Below are 26,063 nucleotides of genomic sequence, written 5' to 3' on the forward strand. Positions count from 1 at the left end.
GTATAGGATTATCGTAACGCAAAACAAGTATTTAACCATAGAAGTCTCATCAAGGAACATTTGGTAAACAAAAGGCATGTATTTTTATAAGGTTATGTATTACATAATCAAGTAGACTTGACCTTTGTCAATGATATTAACTCGTAATAGATATTAATATGTACAGGGAAAGGGTATAATTTCTATTTACAGTGGGCAATTATATAAAGGACTAATAGGATTCCACATAGCTGCTCCGATCTACCTTAACTCGACTGCTAAGGGAAGGCCGCATTGTTACAATTGCAGATTCATTAGCTCCAGCTCTTAGAGCAGCCTTTCCAGCTTCCAGGAACCTCTTGACCGCATCCTCTACATATCTGTTGGCTTCACCTACTCTCATGCTTCTGCCAATAAATGGGTAAGTACTGAGGACATAATCGCCATTGAGCTGTGATGCAAGCTGGACGAGTTCAACTTGGAATTCTGAGAGGCTAGCATCCTCTTTTGGACCCCATGGCCTCAATGATGTCTTCACCTCGGGAAGACTTTCTGCATCCAAATTTCAGGGTATATTATAAACCATTCAGGGAAAGAGGTAATGGATACTTTGTGACAATGCTTAGATCAGAAACGTACAAGAATCTGAACTCTATATCTGACAATTATGACATTCAGAAACCCTTAGTTGACACAAGTTAGGCTTTCAATAGGCAAAATCAAACTAATACAACCAAAACATGCTCTGTTCCACTATATGGCACGTCTTGCCACACCAACTCTTAGTATTTCTTCTTTTACTTCTGCTGGCAACCATGTGAGCAAAGAGAGAGGATGTGGTAATTAGAAGCGGAGGGGGCAAGTAGACATGTCCAAGGGTTTCCATATGACTACGATTTTAGCAAAGAGAAAAAAGATAACAATCCAAAGGAATGCACATAACATAAATACTAACAGAAGCAAATTTCACCACTAAAGTAATATAAGAGCACAGTGCAAAACCATGTTCTATATAACTTTGATCGGAAGTAACTGGATTAATAAAATACAAAAGCAATTTGTAAAGAAAATTCAACGCAATGCTATGATCAAGGAAATTGAACATACCTGGACAGTCATCACGTGGTGTACTTCGCAGGTTAAAATAATTCTCGAATGTACCAGCCCATGCATCCCTCTTTGTCAGGAAATTCGAATTCAAGTTGAAAAGCCTCTTCACTGTTGCAGGGATGGAAGAATGCTCGAATTGTGAATCTGGTGTTGGCCCAGCTGGCTCATGGATTACTGGATAAAAGCACAGTCAAACAGATGAAAGGACAGGCATTACAACATTTAGTAAACAACACCGCATGCAAGTCAAGAAATGAAGTTGATTGGAGAGACAACTGATAGATGACTCTGGGACATGCACTGCTCAAAATATCAGTTCAAAATAAGAAACAAAGAACTGATGCAAAAGGAGAAAAAACACAATATTGTCACTTTTGCTTTAGCAACATACAGAAGGACACAGCTCAACCTACTAAACAAAAGTTTAACTTCAGAGCTTTAGAATCAACAGCAAATAATAAGGTCTTAGTGCCCAGGGAGATGTCAGACATGTTTGATTCATTCTGAAATAGTAAGCCATGTCCTCTGAATTCAACAAAAGTGGGAATTTCAAATCTTGCATATCAAGAAGAAATTCTGAATAAAAGAATAGCAAATAAAAACAAGTTCTGAACTACTTTGTCAACTCAGAAATAGACTGCTAGAACTTGCTATATGCTATAAGCTGCAACTTATAGCTACTAGTATCAGTTATGCTTATCTATTTCTATAAGTTACATCATTAATGATTCATTTCTATTGCAATATACTTTGTTATATTAAGATCATTTGTCTTAAGATCTTGTACACTGAAGAATCCAATCTATTTCTCTTACTACGCATTGCACACAAACACCCTAAATCAAATTTACACACTAACATGTCACTTGATACGACATGGAAAAGAAATCAAACTCGAATTCCACCGAGTTTAATGAAAAACTAGGCTGGCAATTCGACTTTCCCACTTTATTGAGCCAACTGATTCAACCAAATAGCTAACCCCACTAGTTATACATAAACACAAATCATCCAACTAAAAACAGGATATTATTAAAAGCAACGCAATGCCCTCCAAATTATCACTAAAATGAGAAAACTTCAAACCATGCTTCTAATCAACATCAAGTCACCAACCCATTAAAATAAAAGGACAAAACTTCAAACCAAACCTTAGAAGCAACATTTTCCATCAAACTTCCGTCAAATAACAATAGAAGGGTTTTATCTCTGATTTCCTATATGTGTTAGTCAACAAATGACTTCTACCCAAAGAAAAACAACAAGTCAGCAAATTTAAACTCCCCAAATCATGATTTAAAAAAAAAAAAAAACTTTCTTTACAAATTTTTTAGGATGAGGTAGTAAATGATAATTCACTTACAGTATATAACTTATAGTACAATAAATTATTAGCCCATCAAATATAAACCTATTAAATTATTAAAAAAAGTAATTTTTCTTAAAAAAAGAAAACTCACCAGTGGCCTTATCAATCCAGGGAGAGACCAAGATAGTAGGGACCCTAACACCCAACCTATTAAACTTGAAATAAAACGGGTCGGGCCCCACGATGCCGTCCGGGTTAGGAACACCGGAGACCGGAGTCGGCACGTGATCATAAAAACCCCCGTGCTCATCGTACGTAATCAAAAGAGCCGTCTCTTTCCACTGCGGACTACCTCTTAGTATCTCGTACACCTCCTTCACCAACCTCTGCCCACGCGCCACGTCATGCGACGGGTGATCGTCGTTCGCCGGAAACGCTTCCACATCGAAGTAGTGTTGCTCTACAACCACGTAATTCGGTAGCTGTCCGAGCCGAGCATGGAGCCGAAACTTCAAAGCGTAACTGTGGAATTTGGTCACGAACTTTAGTTTTCTTAGGCTTTTGTAGAAAAGGGTGGCCGGGATGTTTTGGTAATAAATGCCGAAGCTGAGGCCATTTTCGTCCAACGAATCGAAAATCGTTTTTTGAGGGAAACCGTGAATAAGGTCTTTCTTGACGTTACTCGTGGCCCCAAACGACGTCGCTGAATGGACATAAAATCGGTTCGGTTGAGTCGAAGCAGGAACTGAAGCAAACCACCGGTCGAAAATGCCGAACTCGTTCGCTAACTTCGTGTAAACCGGTAACCGACTCGGTTTAAATCCGCTCATCACGGTTTTGCCCATTCCGTCACCCATGCTCTCCGCTTGTTGGACGAAGCCGTTCATCGGAGCCCGGATAGCCGAGCTATCGTTCGAACCGAAAATCTGTTCTCGGATAGCTTGGAAAGAGTGGCCAGGGTCCGAATCTACGAAGAGAGCATCATCGGAGACAGAGATACTGGGGGAGTTGGGATCGGTGACGTTGACTGGGTTTGACTCGGATCCAGTGAGACCGTCGATGTCCGGTCGGGTCGATTTGAGCCAACCCAAAAGATGGTCAAAGGAACGATTTTCCATGACGAGGATAACTAAAGTTTTAATGGGTCCTTTGATTTTGTGTTTCTTTCCAAAACTATAGTTAGAACTAAGAGAGCGAGACGAAATTATAAGGCAAAAGAAGAGAACAAAGGTGAAGGGTATTCCTCGGCGGGAACTCATTTTCCGGTGATCGTTAAAGATAGCCGTAGGGTTTGGTCGTTAGCATACGGAATAATATAATCTTGAGAGTTATTCGGTGGAAGAAACTGTAGTTTAATAAAGAGGTTTCGTTTTACTTAACTTCAGTTCTGTTTTTCAAAAGAACCATAACCTGCCACTTGGAGGATATTTTGGGCTTACCCTGAAATCAGAGATATTGGGCCGGATCTTCATACCCAGTGGACTATTTTGGCTTTTCAATTTTCAATATCACTTTTTGCGTAAATTTGGGATTCCGCATTAGGGGTTTCGGCCGAGGAAGAACTAGAACGCGATGAATCCATTAACGTTGGTAAAGCGATTGCAAAACATAACCGCTAAAGAAGCAGATTTAGGGATATCGGAGGAAGCATCATGGCACGCCAAGTACAAAGATTCAGCTTACATCTTTGTCGGCGGCCTTCCCTTCGATCTCACCGAAGGCGATCTCCTCGCTGTTTTTGCCCAGTGAGTTTTCTTTCTCAAATTTCCTTTTTTCCAATTTGAAAAAATTCATTGGAATTCTTTATTGGTTTAAATTAATTAATTAATTTGTCTCAGATATGGAGAAATTGTAGATGTTAATCTTGTTAGAGATAAGGGTACTGGGAAATCAAGAGGCTTTGCTTTTCTTGCTTATGAGGATCAAAGAAGTACAATCCTAGCTGTAGGTTAGGATTTCTATCCCTTAACAGTTCAGATTTAAGTTTTTTTTTTTTTTTAAATAATGAGGAAAGTGATATAATTGAGCCTTCTTTTTTCCTTGGCATTGAAGATAATCTTAATGGGGCACAGATTTTGGGTCGAATTATAAGGGTTGATCATGCTGAAAAGTATAAGAAGAAAGAAGAAGAAGATGAAGAGGAAGAACAGAAGAGGAGGGAGGCCAGAGGGGTTTGTCGTGCTTTCCAGAGAGGTGAATGTACTCGTGGCGCTGGATGTAAATTTTCCCATGATGAGCAAGTAAGATTCATCTCCATTTAGTATTGTTTTTTGATACATGTAATTGATTTGGATGGCTATATCGCAGTAATCATGAATTAGTGTTTTTAAGTCACTGTTGAGAGTCCAGATGAATTTAAAGCATGAATGGTTGATGCTAGATACAAATTTTGCTTACCTTTTTGTCTTGGGATGTTTGTCTAATAGTTTATTTATTTGAAAATAAGATTAATTTACCATTTGTAATTTTTAATTTTGAGTTGAATGGAATAATCTTATTATTCTTTTATTCTATGGAACTCAGTATCTAGGTCATAAAGGTAATCAACTACTAGATTGTGTTACTATATGTGGGTCATTTCTCATCCGAATGCAATAATGTTATCGTCAATTGATTGTGTGAAGTATGAACTATGATGGCACAAGAGAAGTGTGCTTTGTTTACTTTTTGAAAAATGGAAAATTGTTTTGCCTCTGTTATTCATCATTCTTGGCATTCTTTCTCCATCTTGTAAGGCCTGGTGTTTTAAACATATCATGTATAGAATGCAGTTTTCATATATCATAAGCTATGCTTATGCCACAGTCTTTTATGTTTCTATTGTTATAGTGTTGCCTATTTATGTCTTTTTCCATTCTGTACCCAGAGAGCTGCAAACACTGGTTGGGGTCCTCAGGATAAAAGTTCAAGATGGGGAAATGACAAATTTGAGGGTTCAAAAAAGAGTGAGAAAAGTTTTGGTATGCAGGAGCGTGCAGTTCTAGAAGGTATTCGACCTGCAAAGGGTGCTGAGAAGACCTTAGAGAAAAGTGATGGGAGGGAAGGGAAGAGATCTAGAAGGTACGATGATAAAGATGCTGGACCAACATCAAGAGAAGATTATAATCATAGAGAAGAAAAGAGATCAACACGGCATAATGATGATGATTGGTATAGAAGGGAAGAAAGAGGATCTAGAAGGCACAATGATAGTGACTTTGAGCCAAGGTCAGGAGAAGATCGTTATAGGAGGGATGAAAAGAGATCAAAAAGGCATGGTGATGATGGATATAGGGCTAGAATAAAAGAAGATAGGAGGGACGAAAATAGATAAAAAAAGCACGGTGATGATCAGTTGGAGCCAAGGCCTAATGGAGATTGTGACAGGAGAGAAGAAAGAAAAATATGGAATGAATCAGAATCTTATCCAAGAGAAGATTGTGATAGGAGAGGTGGGGAGACCTATAACAGGGATTCTTCATCGCATCAACATGCAGAGAGGGGTGATCATGACCGTAAGTCTGATAGATAAACTTTTTATATATGCAGAGATGTGCTTGACCTTGTATGGTGGAAGGTGCACTTCTCTCATATTTGAAAGTCCTTATCTACTTAATTTGGCCTGGGTTTATCCTAACCTTTGTTTGAAGTATCTGTATTCATCATAAATATTTCATAGGCATTTCACAATTTTTGTTATTTTCAGATGGTTTGTTGTTCACTGTTTAATTGGTAATTCGATTTGATTAAGTTTTAGAGCAGTTTTTGCATGTATAGCCTAAGATAAAAAATCTCATGGCTGATTTGCATGTTTTGCGCTCTTACCTTTCCTGCTTGTGCAACATGGTTTTTGTGTGCTTACTGCTATTGATCTTAGCTCACCAAGAGAAATTGTTCCCCAAAGGAGCACTCCTTTTGCAACTAAATTTTTACATGAATGGCTTTTGACCACTTTTAGATTGCAGAGTAAACCAAGAACCACTACTTGGTAGTCAGTGTAAACATACTTCAAGGGAAGTTCATAGTTAATAGAAAACAAGAGATTTTACCTTCCTGTTCTATGCATTTCAGTTCCTTCAGTTTCCGAGTACCCCAACTCCTATTTGCAGTTTATTGGAAATGTCAAGCTGGAAATTTAGATAAACTAAACAAGATCCCATTTTGAAATACATGTTAAAACAATTGTTTTAGTTGGGAAAACCATAGGACTAGTTCCAACCCAAGCGAAAGTGAGTGACAAAACTGAACCAAACAAATTCAGTTATCTCTCAATCATAAGAAACCGGAAAGCTTAGCATTAATGAAACTAACAAGAGTTTCATGATTAGATACTTGAGGAGTGATTTCCATTGCATGTAGTTATGTAACATTCACCAGTAATCCTTACATGAACATTGTCCTCCACTAAAATGATGGAATCGATACCGATCTCTTAGTATTATCTCTCTATTATAAAGCCTGGATACACGCTTAGCAACTGAGTGACAGTCTCCACAGACACGAAGATTTTTTATAATTCGGATTGGCTGAGATGCTTTCCCGTAAAGTAATCCAAATGCAATTGCTAACTTCTCACTGTGAAGGTTAAGAGCACGCTCCTGCATATCATCCTCTTCAATAAGTTGCAAAAGGTGGGACTTATTGGGTACATAACCAACTGATTTTAATTTCATCACAATCTCATCCAATTTTGAGTAAATTTCTCCGGAAAGAGGATGACAGTTATCTCCCGCCAGAAACTCGTGAATGACTCCATTGACCTCAATGGTGCTACAACCTTGTTCTTTTTTTAGCCCAGTCACTCTCATGTGCTTCCTTAATCTAGAAACACTATCCCATTTCCCAGTTTTGGCATATATATTAGATAAAAGAACATAAGCTCCATGGTTTCCAGGATCCAATTCAAGCAAATGGCCACAAGCCAGTTCAGCAAGCTCAACATTTCCATGAATTTGACAAGCTCCAAGCAGAGCCCCCCATACAGAATCACTAGGAACTATTGGCATTTTCTCAATAAATTCAACAGCTTCTTCCAAGAGGCCCGCACGACCGAGTATATCGACCATGCAAGAATAGTGCTGGATCTCAGGTGGAATCCCATAAACTGGCTCCATCTGATTGAAAAAGGTTTTGGCCTCCTTCACCAACCCTGCATGGCTACAAGCACATAAAACATTGGTAAAAGTCACAGAATTGGGCTTGATTGTAGTTTCTTGCATGCTAGAGAACAAATCTATTGCAGCTCTCCCTTGTCCATGCATTGCCAAACCAGCAATCATTGCACTCCAAACAAACACATCCCTCCTCTCTGCAGAATAAAAGACCTCAAGTGCCTTCTTTATATCTCCACATTTAGAATACATATCGATGAGTGAGGTTGTAAGATGACAATTTAACTTAATCTCCTGCTCTTTAATGTAGGCATGGATACACTCACCTATTTCCATGGCTCCTAATTGAGCACAAGCTGATAGAGTGCTAACAAGAGTGATCTCATCAGGTTTAGCAATCTTGCTCTGTTGCAACTCATGATATATGGACAAAGCCTCCTTTGGCTTCCAATTCTGTTCATAACCAGATATAAGGGCATTCCATGCGGCAATATCTTGCCTAGGCATGGTATCAAGAACTCGCCTTGCTGCCTCATACTCTCCTAATTTAGCATAACCATCAAGCATGGTTGTCCATGTGACAATATCCTTCTCCTCCATCTTATCAAACAATCTTTTTGCATCTTCAAGACTCCCACATTTCATATACATATAGAGAATTGCATTACTCAAAGTCAAGTTCACATGTATCCCATTCCTTTCAATATATGAACACACCCATCTACCAAACTTCAAGTCCAACTTCTTCGTGCAAGCCGATAAAACACCCACCATTGTCACATCATTCGGCTTCACACTCTCGGCCTCCATTATTCTAAAAAGCTCCAAAGCCTTTTCAGCACGACCCATTTGTGCCAAACCTGTGATCATTGAATTCCAAGATACAACATCTTTTTCACCAATCATCATAAACACCCCATAAGCTGAATCCAAATACCCACACGAAAAATACAAATGTATCAAAGAATTTGAAATAAAAACATCTGCCCCTAGTGAGGCTTTAATCACCATCCCATGAAGAGCCTGGCCAACAGATAAACTGAAAATCTCCGCGGCAGCCTTGATCACGAAAGGAAAAGTGAATTTATTGGGGTAATAGGGACTCTCATTACACATTCTTAGAAAGATCAAAAGTCCTTGGATGGGTTCACGGCTCGAAGCATAAACACGAATGAGGGTATTCCAGGTGTAAAGATTCGGTTTGGGAATTTGATCGAACACCTTACGAGCATAATCCAAGCTTGAAAAAGGCAGCAGGGCGGACGCTGCAAAGAGTTTGCTAGAGGAGTATGGGTCAAAGAAAAGGCCTGTACGGATCATTAGGGCATGGATTTGCTTGAGTTGGTTTGAATTGGTGCATCGATCGATAAATGAAAGAACAGGTTGGTCATGGTTGCTATTGACAGTTTGGGGAGTTAGGTGATGTGGAAGAGATAAGAGAGGGGTGCTTATTGTTTCCATGCTTTTGCGTTGGGGTAGATTTTGATTTGCTAGGCTCACTGCTTAAAGGACTGTTTTGTTATAAGGAAGGACGCTTGGAGAACATGGGCCAAGCCCATTCAGATTCTCTTGGTAGTTTCCCAAACAAAGATTAGCATTTTTTAAGAAAAAAAAAAATTATAAGTGTGGTAACTGGTGAAAAAGAAAATTCATTTTGATAGTAGGAAACAAAAATAATATAGGCACCAATTAATGGTTTGTGATTAAGAAATTCATATATGTATCAGTAATACTAACAAAAATTGCCTCTATTATTAATTAAGCAATTCATGATTTTTTTTAATACAATTAGGGATTACTTGAATTTAATTTTTTTTCTACAGACGATTTTAAAGATGCATTCCCTGCATCTATATTTGAATAGTTTTTATGTAAACTTATAATTGTTTATAATTATAATGTTTACAAACATTAGTAAACTATAAACAATGCTCAGAAAATTATAATTGTTTAATATAGTGACTAATGAAAAATATTTATAAAATGATATTGTAGAATTGATAATTTCATACACCATTGAGGGATCAGATAATTGTACTTAGATCGAACTCCCTCTACTTGTGGGACAACATCAAGAGTCATTTAGAATAAGCAGAAACGACTGCTAAAGAGGTAAAATATTTTCGCAAAAAGTTCTTTTTTTTTTCCCCTTAAACAATAGAGGTTTAACTGATCGTGGAGAACCATATAAGGTCAAACATCAGTTGTTGCCTATCATATCCTCTATTAATCTTCCAATTGAATTGATTGAAGATCCACCTTCCGTAATAGCCTTCCTAGCCATCTCTGCCATTTCCTTCACTTTCCTTCTCACCTCACTGCCACCATCCATGACCATCCGAACAGCTTTCTCTATCTCATCTGCCATCACGACATCACTTGTATCTCTCCTGTAATCCAACCTCAACGCTACTGCTAATCCCAGCTCCTTCATCATATATGCATTTAGCTGTTGTTCAGCATACATAGGCCATGTTACAATTGGCACACCAAACCACAAACTTTCCAGGATTGAGTTCCAACCACAATGAGATACAAACCCTCCTATTGCCTTATGCGCAAGAACCTCCACCTGCGGCGCCCACCCACATATCATCCCCCTCCCTTGGATCCTTTCTAGGAATCCTTCTGGCAGCATTTCCTCAGGATTCTTGTGATGAACAATTCCTGAAGCATCATTTTCTGGTTTTGGTGGTGGTGGCACACGCAAGGACCATAAGAATCTGCATCCACTCTGCTCTAGCCCAAGTGCTATTTCTTTCACTTGGGGTGCTCCATAGCTTCCCATGCTTCCAAAGCAAAGAAAGACCACTGATGATTGAGGCTGATCATCAAGCCATTTCATGACCTTGTCGCGTTGGGCCAAGTCCAACTCAGGGTGAGGCAGCCAACTGTGGTGAATCACTGGTCCAACTGGATAAATTGGAGGGTTTTGGCCATTGGAAAAACAATTAAAAGCATAAGACTCCAGCTCTTCAAACGTATTTATCATGATACCTTTGGCATCCTTAAACCTTTCGGCAATCTTGAAATATGCGGTATAACCGCCATCTCTGTTAAACACAGCTGAAGGCAGAACACATGAAGGGACAGGATTGACAAATCCTGGGATTAAATGATCAGGATCCGTGCTTTCAAATTCTGAGCAGTTCTGGCTATGTCGAGTTGTTAGGTACAGCATAAGACCCAAGAACGTTGAATTTGTGGTTAAGAATATATAAGAAGGAAGATCCAATTCAGTTGCAATATCAATCATGGGTGCACAAAACAGATCAAGAACTAATCCAGCAACTCGGGTTGAATCCGAGCTAGTTTTTATTGACACAAGATTTCTGACAGCATTTCTAACAGAAGGAATGTAGCTTTCAATGGATGCATAAATATAGGCTTCTGCTGATAACTTCAAAAGATCTAATGAGGGAGGATCTACCTGAGGAATGTCAATTAGTTGGATTCGATCAGGTTGCGAAGCAGTAAGTGATTTGGTGTAGGCATCCATAAAACTTGAAAACCACTTCATGGAAAGAATAGTAATCCAAATTCGATCATCTTGATGGATAAGGCGCTTTGCAAACTCAATAGTTGAGACCAAGTGTCCGATTCCTGGTGTTGGAATGAATATGAGCTCTACTTTCTTCATCTCTCAGCTTGTTTGATCTTTCTTTCTTGTTCCTGTAGCCCTATGTGATCTGCCTCTTTGTGCTTAGCAAGGCATTGCTTCCGGCACAGGTCCAATAATTTACATGAAAAGTGAGACGGGTAAATGAGCAGAGAAATAATTAAAAGTGGGGGAACCACACTTTTCATTCGGAAAAGGACAGCAGAACCAATTGTTTGTCAGCTCCCCAAAGATATTTTCTTGATTTTGTCTTTTTTACTGGAAAGCATAATAGTTTAATTAATTAATAAATAAATGAAACACAAAGAAATCCCGAGGCACAGTCAATAATCCAATATGAATCAACCCAAAAAAAAACGAGAACTTCAATTCTCGTTTCACTTCAAGCACTTGTTTTTATTGTGGATTTACGCCTCAACTCGGGTGAAATCACCTACACATAAATACAAGGGGATGAACCTGGTCACAAAAATCAGTCTGAAAGTTTACAGGGGACCCAGTCCCACTAGCCACTGAACTGACATATTTAAAGGTGGTTTCCCACTGCAATTAATTGCATTATAGTCTAAGAGGCAGTTTCGTTCTAAATGAAGATGAAGACAGGGAAAATTTTCATGTATGAGCTGTGGCACGGATTACAATGTTTGCATCAGAATTTATTATTAGAAATTTAATTATATAACATTATATTTTAAAAACTTAAAACACTTAATTATTAGTAAATATATTTATTATTTGAAATTTAATTTAATTATTATATAATTTTGTCTGCAAAATAGTCTTCTTCTAACACCTATTCACTTTATGACATAAAAAGAATTTTGCATTTTGTTGAGAGAATTTTTGGATTTTCATTGTTAAAAAATCTGAAAAGATAAAAAAAATACTTCTAAAAAACGGAAATGAAAAAGAAAGCGAGAGAAAATGGAGATAAAAAGAATGGAAGGACAGACCGACAAACGAAGAAAAAGAAAAGAAAAAAAAAATAGAGGAGGGTTTGAAAGGGTCATTATGGAAAAGGAAGAAAAAAGCTGCAGCCTCATCTTAATCATTTTTATAAAAGAGATAAGGAAAGCATTATATCAATTATTGAGGGTGTCATTGACTTTTGACAAAAATAAAAATTTAGGTTTAAATTGAAAGTAGACGATTAGGCAAAGAGACCGAGATAAACTAAATAGAGAGAAATTGATGGGGAGAGAGAAGATAAACAAATGGCCTTCGAAAGCGAAATTCAGCCTTTTGCACATACAAAGGTTATAATTGGCATTCAATAGGGTTTTCTTTTTTTTTTTTTTATAATTCTTTTAACAGTGGCCCTGTTAGAGTTTGTCTTTGGTCATAAACAAGCTAAATCTGACTTACATTTGTCAGATTTGACTTTTTTTTATTTATAAAAGATTTTTTTTAAAAAAATTGATCTTCCAAAAAATATATATTTATTTTGATTATAATATATGTGTAAAGTTAGGCTCTTTTGGGATTTCATTGAAATTGATTGTGCAATTACTTTGGGAGACAAAAAAAAAGATAAATAATTTTTTTAATTTTATTTATAAAAAGGCTTTCATGTTCTCTCGAGTCCACCTTTTGTATTACTTCTCTATTTCCTTGTAATTGAAATAGTTGGATTTGGTTTTTTTTTATAAATAGTTTGGTTTAATTTTGATTATTTATCTTAATTTTTTTATTTTAAGTTTTTATTTTTGATTTTGTATTTTTTTGTACATTTCATATTTTATCTAAGTAGCTGAAGATAATGTTGAAAGAGTCACTAATTTGATGAGGAGTTCAAAATTGAAAAAAAGGAAAGAATTTTGTTTTCATTTTTTAAAATAAAAAATTTTTTATTTAAAATTAATTTTAATTTTAACTAATTTTTTATTAAGTAAAAAATACCAATTTTATTTTTTTCAAATCGAAACAAATAAAAAATTGAAACTTACAATTGGTAAGAGAGAAAAAAATGTTACAAAAGAAAATTTTGAATGATTAATTATCAATGTCTTAAGTCAATCTTAGTCCATCAAACATGTAATGAAGTGACCAAAAACCATATCATTGAAGTGGCAGACAAGCTGCCGAACAAGTCCCAATCCATTATTCAGTTTCACATTAGCCTGACCCTAGGTGAAAGTTTGGTGATCGACAGATTAGAACAAGGTTCCTTGGATTGCTTTACCCTCTTCACGTCAATGACCAACAAATTCTACGAGTCAATGCCGGGTCAACAAAACTTATCTTCCTCCGATCTTTTAGATTTTTTTTTTTTGAGCGATTGAGATTTTTAAGCGTGGACACTTTTTGGGTAGATTTATTTATATTGAATTTAATAAATTTATAAAAAATTAATATAATGTAATACAATAATTATGTTATCTTTTAGATTTTATTTGAGTTAAAATTTTTTAAATATAATATAATAATTAAGTTTCATAAATTTTTTTACTTGGTAAATTTATTGAATTAAAATAAAATATATCTTTCTCTTTCTATTTTTTTACCAAATAAAGCCTTAATTGAGTTTTGATGTAAATTTGTAATTAGTAAGATGAATAAATTTATTGCTCTCATTTGAACATTAGGAGAAAGAAAAATAAATAATTTAGGTACCAAATAATAGTTTGTGATTAAGAAATTCATATATGTATTAGTAATATGAATTTGATATTAACTAATAAAAATTGCCTCAATTGTTAAGCATGTAATTCGTGATTTTTTAATACAACTAGATATTATCTGAATTTAATTTTTTTTCTACAGATAATTTTAAAGATGCATTCCTACATCGATATTGGAATAGCTTTTGTTTATGTAAACTTATAATTGTTTATAATTATAATGTTTACAAACATTAATAAACTATAATCAATGCTCAAAAAATTATTATATATATTTTAAAAAATTTGAAGTAGATAAATGATTCAATTTTTTAAATCATGATAAAATATATTGAATCTGACAATCTAAAATAAATAATTATAAGTCTTACATTCGAAATGATCCAAATAAATTACTATCGATAAAATTCGAACTCAAAATTTTTTCATTGAAGAAAATAACTTTAATCGATTGAATCAATCATTTATTAATAATATTTAAAAATTTTTAATTGTTTAATATAGTAACTAATGAAAAAATATTTATAAAATATGTTATTATAGGATTGATACTTTCATAAACCATTGAGGGATCAGATAATTGTACTTACATCAAAGTCCGTTCAGCTTATGGGGCAACATCAAGTCATTTAGAATAAGCAGAAATGACTGCTAAATAGGAAAAAAGTTTAAAAAGTTCTCTTTTGTTTTTCCCCTTAAACAATAGAGGATTAACAGATAATGGAGAGAACCATATATGGTCAAATATCAGCTGTTGCCTATCATATCCTCTATTAATCTTCCAATTGAATTGATTGAAGATCCACCTTCCGTGATAGCCTTCCTAGCCATCTTTGCCATTTCCTTCACTTTCTTTCTCACCTCACTGCCACCATCCATGACCATCCGAACAGCTTTCCCTATCTCATCTGCCATTACGACATCACTTGTATCTCTCCTGTAATCCAACCTCAACATATCTCTCCGGTAATCCAACCTCAGCACTACTGCTACTCCCAGCTCCTTCATCATATATGCATTTAGCTGTTGTTCAGCAAACATAGGCCATGTTACAATTGGCACACCAAACCACAAACTTTCCAGGATTGAGTTCCAACCACAATGAGATACAAACCCTCCTATTGCCTTATGGGCAAGAACCTCCACCTGCGGCACCCACCCACATATCATCCCCCTCCCTTGGATCCTTTCTATGAATCCTTCTGGCAACATTTCCTTAGGATTCTTGTGATGAACAATTCCTGAAGCATCATTTTCTGGTTTTAGTGATGGTGGCGCACGCAAGGACCATAAGAATCTGCACCCACTCTGCTCTAGCCCAAGTGCTATTTCTTTCACTTGGGGTGCTCCATAGCTTCCCATGCTTCCAAAGCAAAGAAAGACCACTGATGATTGAGGCTGATCATCAAGCCATTTCATGACCTTGTCGCGTTGGGCCAAGTCCAACTCAGGGTGAGGCAGCCAATTGAGGTGAATCACTGGTCCAACTGGATAAATTGGAGGGTTTTGGCCATTGGAAAAACAATTAAGAGCATAAGACTCAAGCTCTTCAAAAGTATTTATCATGATACCTTTGGCATCCTTAAACCTTTCAGCAATCTTGAAATATGTGGTATAACCGCCATCCCTGTTAAACACAGCTGAAGGCAGAACACATGAAGGGACAGGATTGACAAATCCTGGGATCAAATGATCAGGATCCGTGCTTTCAAATTCTGAGCTGTTCTGGCTATGTCGAGTTGTTAGGTACAGCATGAGACCCAAGAACGCTGTATTTGTGGTTAAGAATATATAAGAAGGAAGATCCAATTCAGTTGCAATATCAATCATGGGTGCACAAAACAGATCAAGAACTAATCCTGCAACTCGGGTTGAATCCGAGCTAGAATTCCTGGATACAATATTTCTGACAGCATTTCTAACAGGAGGGATGTAGCTTTCAAAGGATGCATAAATATAGGCTTCTGCTGATAACTTCAAAAGATCGAATGAGGGAGGATCTACGTGAGGAATGTCAATTAGTTGGATTCGATCAGGTTGCGAAGCAGTAAGCGATTTGGTGTAGGCATCCATAATATTTGAAAACCACTTCATGGAAAGAATAGTAATCCAAATTCGATCATCTTGATGGATTAGGCGCTTTGCAAACTCAATAGTTGAGACCACGTGTCCGATTCCTGGTGTTGGAATGAATATGAGCTCAACTTTCTTCATCTCCCAGCTTGCTTGCTCTTTCTTTCTTGTTCTTGTAGCCCTATGCGGTAGGCCTTTTTGTGCTTATCAAGGCATTGCTTCCGGCACAAGTACAATAATTTACATGAAAAGTGACCGGGCAAATAGCAGAGAAATGAATTAAAAGTGTGGGATCCACACTTTTCATTGGAAAAAGATAGAAGAACCAATTGTTTGCCAGCTTGCCAAAGATATTCTCTTGATTTTGTCTTTTTTTTATTGGAAAGCAAAATAGTTTAGTTAATTAATAAATAAGTGAAACACAAAGAAATCCCCAGGCATGGTCAATAGTCGAATATGAATCGACCCAAAAAAGACGAGAACTTCAATTTTCGTTTCCCTTCAAGCACTTGTTTTTATCGTGGAGTTACCCTTCAACTTGGGTGAAATCACCTACACATGAATCCAAGGGGATGAACTTGATCACCAAAACCAGTCTGAAAGTTTACAGGGGACCAGTCCCACTAGCCACTGAACTGACACATTTAAAGGTGGTTTCCTATTGCTATCAATTATAGTCTAAAGAGTTAGTTTAGTTCTAAATGAAGATGAATACAGAGAAAATTTTCATGTATGAGCTGTGGCAAAGATTACAATTTTTGCATCAGAATTTATTATTCGAAATTTAATTATTTATAATATATTTTAAAAACGTAAAACACTTAATTATTAATAAATATATTTATTATTTGAAATCCAATTTAATTGTAATACAATTTTGTCTGCAAAAGAGTCTTCTTCTAACACCTGTTCACTTTACGACATAAAAAGAATTTTGCATTTTGTTGAGAGAAATTTTGGATTTTCATTGTTAAAAATATCTGAAAAGAAAAAAAAAAACTTCTAAAAAATGGAAAATGAAAAAAAAAAAAAAAGCAAGAGAGAATGGAGGTAAAAAGAATGGAAGGAGAGGCCAACGGACGAAGAAAAAAAAAGAAAAAAAAAGAAAAATAGAGGAAGGTTTGAAAGGATAAATTAACTACTGGCTCACCGTAGTCATTTTTATAAAAAAGATAAGGAAAGAATTATATAAACTGTTGAGGGTGTTATTGACTTTTGACAAAAAAATTTAGGGTTAAATGGAAAGTAGGTTACGAAGAAAAAGAAAAAGAGAGAAATTAATAAGAAGAGAGAAGATAAACAAACAAATGGCCATCGAAAGCCAAATTCATCTTATATCAAGTTGTTTTTGCGCATACAAAGGTTAGAGTTGGCATTCACTAGTTTTTTTTTTTTTTTTTTTTTTTTTTTTTTTTTTTTTTTTTTTTTTTTTAAGAGTGGCCATATTAGAGGTCGTTTTTGGTTATAAACAAGCTAAATTTGACCTCCATTTATTAGTTCCGACTTTTTTTCATTTTTAAAAGATTTTTTTTTTTAAATTGATCTTGCAAAAAAGTTTTTGTTTTTTAATTTTGATTATAATATATGTGTAAAGTTTGGCTTATTTGGGATTCCATTCAATTGATTGTGCAATTGTTTTGGCAGAAAAAAATAAAAGATAAGTAATTTTTTAATTTTTTTTTTTTAAAACTTTCATATTCTCCTGAATTTATCTTTTGTATTTCTTCTCTTTTTCTTTGTAATTTATATAGTTGGATTTGATTTTTTTGAATAAATAGTTGGTTAATTTTGATTTTTTATCTTAATTTTTTATTTTGATTTTGATTTTATATTTTTTTTATATTTTATATTTTATCTAAATAGCTGAAGATAATATCGAGGGAGTCGCTAATTTGATGGCGAGTTCAAAATTAAGAAAAATGACAGGCGTATTGTTTTTATTTCTTTAAATAGAATATTATTTTTATTTTAAATTAATTGTAATTTTAAATAATTTTTTATCAAATAAATATAAAAAAATAAAAAATTATCTTTTGAAAATAATTTTATAAGAAACAAATAAAATCTTAATTAAGTTTTGATTGGTAGGAAAAAGAAAATGAAACTTATAATTGGTAAGAGAGAGAAAAAATGTTACGGAAAGAAATTTTGAATGATTAATTATTAATGTCGTAAGTCAATGTTTGTCCATCAAATATGTAATGAAGTGACCAAAAAACATGTTATTGAAGTGGAGACAAGTTGCCAAACAAGTCCAAGTCCTTATTCAGTTTCGCATTAGCATGACCATAGGTGAAAGTTTGGTGATTGACAGAAATGAACACGGTTCCTTAGGCTGCTTCACCCTCACCAATGACCAACAAAATCCACAAGTCAATGCCGAGTCAACAAAACTTATGTTCCACCGATCTTTAGATTTTCTTTTTAGCGATTGAGATTTTAAGCGTGAACATTTTTTTTACTAGACTTATTTATATCAAATTTAATAAATTTATAAAAAATTAATATAATATAATAATTATGTTAGGTTGTCTGGCAACTTTGTTTGGGCCCCGGTGGCTTTCCGAGCTCAGAAGGATCCATCCAAAAACCCCAGAAAACGAAAACAATTGTTTCACCTAAATATGAAAGCAGATTTGACAATTAAATCTTCAAGTTCATTAACAGTACGTAGTTCTACACTTGAAACAATTGGGCCATGAATCATTTGTAAGACCACTTTTAAGCAAATCTCAAGCTCCTACCATCACTGCTGCCATTCATACCAGTGGCTATTGCAGAAAATATGTTGTTGGTGGTTCCGATTATAGCTAAACTCTTGACTATATATAAAGTTTTCCCGTTTCATCCTTCATGCCAAGTCTTAAAGTGAGCTTTCATATATTTTCTTAGTAAGAACAATGGATTAGATTGTTTTTGTTCTAAAAGAAACAAAAAACAATTAATCTATCTATCTAAAGATTTAAAGTCAATAACAGAACTTCTATTAATTCATTAAGATTTATGTGAGGATATGGAGCAAAACAGCTTCAGGAAAAAAAACAAATCATCCAATACAACAAGAACACAAAAGTTAACGCAATTCAACTTTGTAAATTCAAGTTCTATAATCAAAGACAAAGGTATTAATGCGTTAATGCAAAATGTCTACATGTTCATGATTTTCCGATGACTTCAAGTTTCTGTTTAAAATAGTGTGTAATCATTTTTTTAGTTCATGGAGAAGAGATGAAATTTTGATTGGAAACCAAAATCTTTATGTCTTCTTAAAAGCTCTTTAGTCACTAAGCAGACATAACTCAGGAGTCAGGACATTGTTTGGTTTTTGGGCCCCGGTGACAGAAACTTCCTTAAAACCCTAGAAAACTCAACCAATTGTTTTACCTAAATATGAAGGCAGATTTGAAAATTAAGACAATGATAGTGGAGGACTAACTGTGCTTAATTTCTCCTTTCCGTAACCCTCACGTTTACGTTTTGCACATTTTGGCGACCCAAAAAATTCAGAAGTCCACACTAACAGTAACACCAATTGAGCAAGGACAGCAAAATTTATCTTATTTTTTGATAAATTAAATATTAATTATATTTTTGGAAGGAGAAATTCAAATTAAAGGAAATAAGGTATATATAAAGAGTTTATATTTGATATAATTTTTTTTTATTTTGAAATTATAATTATAATAAGATATTATATCTATAGAATCAATTAAACAATCAATTATTACATAATAACTAAGTTATGATCATTGAATAATCAATTAATAAATAAAAATATAATTAAACAATCAAATCACAAACAGTGAGACTTAAATACGACATCAAGTTCTAAAGTTTTTTCTTTGACATTAAGCCAATAACTCATAGAATAATTACGTACATAATTAAGTGGAAAATTTATCAGAATCCTTTCCTTCCTGTTGGATTGTCCAGAATGACATTTTTACACACTTGTGTTGAATGTTCCTGGAAAATGCTCAGGATGCTAGGATGCGACGACCGATGAGCCAGAAATGTTAACGTTTGCATTTTTCCTACTTGTAAACAGCATATTTGAACTACGTAACTCCTGTTTTGTTGTATTTGAACTTCGAATTTTATAAGAGAAAACCGAAAAGTTAGAATTAAAAGAAAAAAAAAGAAAAGAAAATGTGAATACTTGTCATTTGTTATCCATACAACTAAAATCAATCCCTTTTAAATTAAAATTATTTGACTTTTTATTCTTTTCAGTTTCCAGATGCGCCGGTTTTACCTTTCTTAAGGACGTGGAGGTGGGGACTCGGGAGCTAGAGGGAGATTTTGACTCCACCAGGGCTGGCGCCGGTCATGGACTCATGGTCATGCACGCAATTTAGCTTGACCAGGACTTGTGAAGAGGGGATTAATGATAGTGGAGGACTTGCTGTGCTTAATTGCCCCTTTAGGTAAGCCTCACTTTTGCGCTTTGCACGTTCTTGAGGACCCAAAAAATTCAGAAGTCCACGCTGGCAGAAACACCAATTAAGCAAGCATCAAAGAAAATTTTTTTTTTGAAGTTATAATCACAATCAAGAATTGCATTCATATAATCAATTGAATAATCAAATATCACATTCATATGATCACTGAATAACTAAAACAATCACACCACAAACAGTGAGATTTGAACTACAATAACAAGTTCTAAAGCTTTTTCTTTGACATTAAGCCAATACCTTGCAAGATAATTAAATACATAATTAAGTCTAAAAATTATCAGAATCCTGCTCTTCCTATTGGATTGCCCAGAATGACATTTTTACATACATCTGATGTTGAATGTTCCTGGAAAATGCTCAGGGTGCTAGGATGCGACGACCGATGGGCCGGAAGTGACAAGCAGTTTGACTAAAATTGGTCGTTGGTGACATCACTCTCAAGTGTATTGCGCATGGCTCGTGGTCAAAAAGTCACTAGTCTGCTTTTCTTCTTCGTCAGTAAATTCAACCTTTGATTATAAATTGAAGGGCCGGGGAAAGAAAAATTCACTGAGAAACAATCATTTTCTTGTCCTACAAAAATGGCGTCTCAAAGCATCTGTTCTTCAATCAGCAGTGTAGCCACTGTGTTATGGTGTGTCGGTTTGTTGCTTCTAGGATTGTTTCCAACCGCTATTACTGGAACTACAATCGAGGGACATGAGAGAGATCGCGAAACATTGCTTGCCATAAAGTCACAAATTAATGACTCACTTGGAGTCACAAGCTCATGGAACGACTCTGCAGCCTTGTGCCAGTGGAACGGAATAACTTGTGGCTGTAGGCATCAAAGGATCACCAAGTTGGACTTAAGCCAGCAACGGTTGGGGGGTACCTTATCTCCCTATGTAGGGAACCTCAGCTTCCTTAGGTTCATCAACCTGCAGGACAACAATTTCTATGGAGTCATCCCCCCTGAAATTGGTCGACTTTCAAGGGTTGAAAGTTTAATTTTACAAAATAATTCCTTTGGAGGAACAATACCAGCCAATTTGACCCATTGTTCTAACCTCATTCAGTTTGTTGCCAGCCGGAACAACCTTGTTGGAAATATCCCAGCCGAGTTTGGCAATTTATTGAAGCTAGAGCAACTACGAATTTATGCCAACTTTCTAACTGGGTAACTCCCAGTTTCATTGGGGAACCTTTCCAGTCTACATCTGCTTAATGTAGGTAGGAATAGCTTGCAAGGGAGAATTCCTGATACGTTAGGCCAGCTTAAAAGGTTAGTCAATCTTTCACTGGACGAGAATAATTTCTTTGGCTTAGTTCCTTCTTCAATTTATAACATCTCTTCTCTAGAGATATTCGGTCTAGTATATAAGCGATTCTATGGGAGCCTCCCTGACGACATAGGCTTCACACTTATAAACGTTCGAAGAATTTATATTGGTAATAATAGTTTCTCTGGGACTCTGCCAGAGTCATTAGCCAATGCTTCAAAGTTGGAAGTATTTGATGTTTCCAGGAATCATTTCAGTGGCAAAGTGTCCATTAATTTTCAAAACGCCAAGAATCTTTATTGGCTAAATACGGAAATAAATAATCTGGGAAGTGGTGCCGCTGGGGATTTAGATTTTTTAACCACCTTAACTAATTGTAGCAGGTTGCAAACTTTTAGCATAGCTGTTAATCAATTTGGTGGCTTGCTACCAAATTCCACAACAAACCTTTCGACAACAATTAGATTTATATACCTAGGTTTTAATCAAATAACCGGCAACATACCTTTGGGGATAACAAACCTTGTAAATCTAATGGGAATTGGTTTGAAGTACAACCAACTGACTGGCACTATTCCTGATTCCCTTGGTAAGCTTAAAAATCTGCAATCGGTAATCATGGGTGGAAATGCTTTAACTGGGAGAATCCCTACCTCTTTAAGAAATATTTCACTGCTAAGCGAGATTGGCTTAGAAGATAACCTCTTAGAGGGTAGCATACCTGCAGAGTTAGGAAAATGTCAAAATTTAATAAAGATGACATTAGGCTCCAATAGGCTAACAGGTCTGGTTCCCAAAGAGATATTTAGCATAGTAACACTCTCAGTTTACCTAGATCTGTTCAATAGCCTTCTTACAGGCTCTTTTCCTTCAGAAGTAGGAAACTTGAAAACTTTGGTAGAACTGGATATATCAGGAAACAAGTTCTCCGGTCAGATTCCTGCTACTCTAAGTAGTTGTACAAGCTTGGAGACTCTTTATTTAGGGAAAAATCATTTTTATGGAAGTATCCCAGCCTCTTTGAGCTCCTTGAGAAGCATTACTGAGCTAGATCCGTCAAACAACAATTTTTCTGGTCAAATTCCAGTGTATCTTGAGAAATTATCCTTCTTGATATACTTAAATCTCTCCTACAATCACTTTGAAGGACAATTGCAAAGGAAAGGAGTTTTCAGTAATGCAACAACAATTGCACTAACCGGGAATGATAGGCTTTGTAGGAGAATTGCTGAATTGCATCTGTCAATATGGCACAAAATATGGCAGGGGCATTAGTCAACCTAAAAGGTATAACAAGGAATTCAAATGCACCATATCGTGTTACACAAGTGGTTTTTGGCTTATCTCGTTCAGCAACTCTGACTTGATGATAGCTAGATCTCAAGTTCAATTTGGAAAAGTACTTGGCCTATCTCAGTTGATCAAATAAATTCGTAATAAGTGAAATAGGATATTTGTTTCTCACAATGACTTTGTTTAGGGCTCTATAGTCCATACATAACCGTAAACTCCCATCATGCTTTCTCTAAAATAACATGGGTGCCCGATGGTCTTATGAATCCGACTTGTAAAAGCTCATCTAATTGTTTTCTCCATTCAACCAATTCTAGCGGAGCCATGCAATATAGGGCTTTAGCTGGTGGTTTAATTCTCGAGAGGAGTTCAATTTCATGGTTCATCGATCTTTGAAGAGGTAGGATCTTGGGCAATTACTCTGACATCACATTTCCAAACTTTTCCAATACCTTTTTACATCATTGGGTACCAGTTCCAACTCAGTCCCCTCTTTGTAAATTAGCATGGTCACATAGGAGGGCTCCCCTCTCTTTACTTTTTTTCTTGAATTGTAATGCTAAAATCATTTTTTTTTCACTCTTAGGAAAGATCATGGCCAGCACAACACATGAGTGTTTTCCCAAAAATAATAGACAACTAGCAACAAGGATTGGGATCGCCTAAGCCATCATGATCCAATCCTAAGACAACATCAGAGTCATCCATGGGGGAAACCGTGAAGTTTACATTTCCTTCCCATGACCCCAACTTGGTCATCACACTTTTGGAGCTTTTAGTGATCGCAAAGGCTGACGAATTAATCACTTTCATTTGCCTACAGTCTTTATTAACCTTGAAACCACACCTTTTTGCTTTCTTTGGTGTGATGAAGATATTGGTTGCACCCGTATCTATCATGGCTTTATGGCCTTCCCATTGAGCACCATATCCACATACATCAGACTTTTCCCAAGTTCTTTCTTTATCATATTTAGTTGGGTATGAAGGGCATTAAAGAATCGTATTGAACCTATCCTAGTTGGCTCATCTTCAACTTCTTCAACTGTATTGGGCGCTTTAGTGGACTCTTGAGACTAGGCTTTCAGAGCATTAAAGGCACTTTTATATAGGCATTCGGCGACCTAATGTGGCCTTTGGCATAGGAAGCAAGCTAGTGGTTGCTTTGATTTGAAATTCGATGCATTGTTTGCCTTGGGTTAGGTATTGTCTTGACCGAAAGGCCTTCTATCTAATTCTCCATTGAAGGGTCAGTCCACTTTAGCCATCTTTCTTTCACTCTCAAAGTTGGAGTTACTGCCACGTTATGAAGGATTCTTTCATTTTAAGGGGCCATCATTATAATCATGAAGATGTTTAGCAATAGCCATGGTCGTGGCCACATCTTGCACCTTTTGTCTTTGTAATTTTATCTTGGTCCAAAGTTTAAGACCTTCAAGAAAATAGAATATGTTGTCCTTTTTGAACATGTCTCTAATGTCCAACATTATGATAGAAAAGCTCTTCACAAACTCTTACATCATTCCCATTTGCACCAATTCTCAAAGCTTATTTTGGGCTATATACTCCACATTTTCAGGGAAGAACTGGTTATTTAACTCTTGCTTAAGATCTGCCCAAGTTTTAATAGAGCATTCATCATTTACAAATTTTAAATGCTACCACAGTTTGGCATCTCCGACAAGGTACATTGAAGCCATTGTAACCTTATTCTCCTCTGATTTTATGTGCATAGCTCGAAAGTATTGTTCTATGTCAAACAGGAAGTTCTCAAGCTCTTTGGCATTTTTTGCCCCCACATAACATTAAGGCTCTAGCACCTTGGCCTTTTACCCTTTTTCTATCAAGGCAAAACTCAACCTGGCCACATCCATTTGTAGAGCATTCTTTAAGCCCTAAGCTTCTCAAATTCTTTTTAGAAGACATCCAAGGTATCTTTGGTCTCTTCACCCAAGCTATGTAGAGTATCAGATAACTTTCATTAGGATGTCTCGATCTCTCTTTGTTAATTATAAGTTACCATATAAGCTTTTTGGGCAGCCACCACAGCCTCAAGCTCCTTAATCCTCTGTTGGTCATTAAATCTATCACTTGTAGCCATTTTATCAATTCTCTAGTACTTCTTAACTGTGCTCTGATATCACATGTCATAGGCTAAGCTTTCTCTCAATAAAGCAATAGACCGTGTGGAACTTGAATGTACACTTCCACACAAGTCAGTCAAGGATAATTCAATATCTGAACAAGCAATCAACAAGCCACAAGTTAATCTCAAGCATACATAATGATATGTTGGGGCAACATGAAAGCACACCAAGACGATCCTTGGCGTTCTCGTATAAAAAAAAAATTATTAATATTATGAATAGTACATTGAGTTTTCCTACCATTGTTGGAACCAGAGAGATAGCCTTAGATGGGTGATTAGCACATATCTTAATCAATGAGACAGCTTAATAATATGCCGATTGCTTACCCCTTTTAAAAAGTAAATGAAATTTTGTAACTATGCTATAAAAAACTATTACAATATTTAAAATAGAGACTTTTTTTTAGCACATAAAATCTACCTTCCCTTTTGACACCTTTATTCAATAATGATCTTATACATGAATGATTCATGATAACCTATATTCAATCATGACTCTATACAAAATTGTCTCATGAAAATTAGTCTGAACCTAGGTGAAAGTTTGGTGATTGACTGATTAGAACAAGGCTCCTTGGACTGCTTCACCCTCTTCACGTCAATGACCAACAAATTCCACAAGGCAATGCTTGGTCAACAAAACTTATCTTCCACCAATCTGTTGGATTTTTTTTGAGCGATTGAGATTTTTAAGCGTGGACATTTTTTAAGTAGATTTATTTATATTGAATTTAATAAATTTATAAAAAATTAATATAATGTAATATAATAAATATGTTGTTTTTAGATTTTATTTGAGTTAAATATTTTTAAATATAATATAATAATTAAGTTTCATAATTTTTTTTTACTTGGTAAATTTATTGAATTAAAATAAAATTTATCTTTCTCTTTCTATTTTTTTTTACCAGATAAAGTCTTAATTGAGTTTTGATATGAATTTTTAATTAATAAGATTAATAAATTTACTGTTTTCTTTTTTTTTTTTTTATTTCAAGAGAAGACAAAGTCCTATTACAAAAGGGAGATGGCTTGTTTCAAAATCAAGTCCTTATGTTTTCTTAATGGCTTCTTTAGCCACTAAAGCAAGAAGCGGAA

The 26,063-nt window shown here is 35.5% G+C and overlaps 4 protein-coding genes, 1 long non-coding RNA gene and 2 pseudogenes across 6 annotated transcripts; 2 read left to right on the forward strand and 5 right to left on the reverse strand.

Moving 5' to 3' along the window:
- Positions 1-16: 16 nt before the first annotated feature.
- LOC111286536 (non-specific phospholipase C1-like) lies at positions 17-3,790 on the reverse strand. Its single transcript, XM_022876550.2, has 3 exons — positions 2,550-3,790; positions 1,087-1,263; positions 17-531 (listed from the first exon to the last, which is right to left on the reverse strand). Exons 1-3 carry the CDS (start codon positions 3,655-3,657, stop codon positions 212-214), a joined length of 1,605 nt encoding a protein of 534 aa, XP_022732285.2. The 5' UTR covers positions 3,658-3,790; the 3' UTR covers positions 17-211.
- An 81-nt stretch (positions 3,791-3,871) lies between these two features.
- LOC111286538 (zinc finger CCCH domain-containing protein 25-like) lies at positions 3,872-6,138 on the forward strand. Its single transcript, XM_022876551.2, has 4 exons — positions 3,872-4,143; positions 4,237-4,346; positions 4,451-4,638; positions 5,265-6,138. The coding sequence occupies exons 1-4, from the start codon at positions 3,971-3,973 to the stop codon at positions 5,709-5,711; spliced, it is 918 nt and encodes a 305-aa protein (XP_022732286.1). The 5' UTR covers positions 3,872-3,970; the 3' UTR covers positions 5,712-6,138.
- Positions 6,139-6,517: 379 nt separating this feature from the next.
- On the reverse strand, positions 6,518-9,064 carry OTP81 (Tetratricopeptide repeat (TPR)-like superfamily protein). Its single transcript, XM_022876549.2, has one exon. It carries the CDS (start codon positions 8,947-8,949, stop codon positions 6,748-6,750), a length of 2,202 nt encoding a protein of 733 aa, XP_022732284.1. The 5' UTR covers positions 8,950-9,064; the 3' UTR covers positions 6,518-6,747.
- Positions 9,065-9,461: 397 nt separating this feature from the next.
- On the reverse strand, positions 9,462-11,329 carry LOC111285378 (UDP-glycosyltransferase 71K1-like). Its single transcript, XM_022874801.2, has one exon. It carries the CDS (start codon positions 11,126-11,128, stop codon positions 9,689-9,691), a length of 1,440 nt encoding a protein of 479 aa, XP_022730536.1. The 5' UTR covers positions 11,129-11,329; the 3' UTR covers positions 9,462-9,688.
- Positions 11,330-14,249: 2,920 nt separating this feature from the next.
- On the reverse strand, positions 14,250-16,201 carry LOC111285592 (UDP-glycosyltransferase 71K1 pseudogene; annotated as a pseudogene). The gene has a single exon (XR_016342635.1). The product of XR_016342635.1 is annotated as a UDP-glycosyltransferase 71K1 pseudogene (transcript).
- Positions 16,202-19,562: 3,361 nt separating this feature from the next.
- Positions 19,563-20,280, reverse strand: LOC149518316 (uncharacterized). The gene is made up of 2 exons (XR_016342636.1): positions 20,057-20,280; positions 19,563-19,889 (listed from the first exon to the last, which is right to left on the reverse strand). It is a non-coding gene; the product is annotated as an uncharacterized LOC149518316 (long non-coding RNA).
- Positions 20,281-20,588: 308 nt separating this feature from the next.
- On the forward strand, positions 20,589-22,798 carry LOC111286559 (putative receptor-like protein kinase At3g47110; annotated as a pseudogene).
- Positions 22,799-26,063: the final 3,265 nt, after the last annotated feature.

This window comes from Durio zibethinus, chromosome 6 (assembly GCF_047325235.1).
Source record: "Durio zibethinus cultivar Kanyao isolate XHJ-2024 chromosome 6, ASM4732523v1, whole genome shotgun sequence".
NCBI lineage: Eukaryota > Viridiplantae > Streptophyta > Magnoliopsida > Malvales > Malvaceae > Durio > Durio zibethinus.

Excerpts from the sequence above, each read along its gene's own strand:
- LOC111286536 (XM_022876550.2), bottom strand. The coding sequence starts at position 3,657 with ATGAGTTCCCGCCGAGGAATACCCTTCACCTTTGTTCTCTTCTTTTGC. Across the intron at positions 1,264-2,549 it reads CTGGATTGATAAGGCCACTG|TAATCCATGAGCCAGCTGGG; the intron begins GTGAGTTTTCTT and ends GCTTTTATCCAG. Across the intron at positions 532-1,086 it reads ACCACGTGATGACTGTCCAG|AAAGTCTTCCCGAGGTGAAG; the intron begins GTATGTTCAATT and ends ATTTGGATGCAG.
- LOC111286538 (XM_022876551.2), top strand. The coding sequence starts at position 3,971 with ATGAATCCATTAACGTTGGTAAAGCGATTGCAAAACATAACCGCTAAA. Across the intron at positions 4,144-4,236 it reads CTCCTCGCTGTTTTTGCCCA|ATATGGAGAAATTGTAGATG; the intron begins GTGAGTTTTCTT and ends AATTTGTCTCAG. Across the intron at positions 4,639-5,264 it reads AATTTTCCCATGATGAGCAA|AGAGCTGCAAACACTGGTTG; the intron begins GTAAGATTCATC and ends TTCTGTACCCAG.
- OTP81 (XM_022876549.2), bottom strand. The coding sequence starts at position 8,949 with ATGGAAACAATAAGCACCCCTCTCTTATCTCTTCCACATCACCTAACT.
- LOC111285378 (XM_022874801.2), bottom strand. The coding sequence starts at position 11,128 with ATGAAGAAAGTAGAGCTCATATTCATTCCAACACCAGGAATCGGACAC.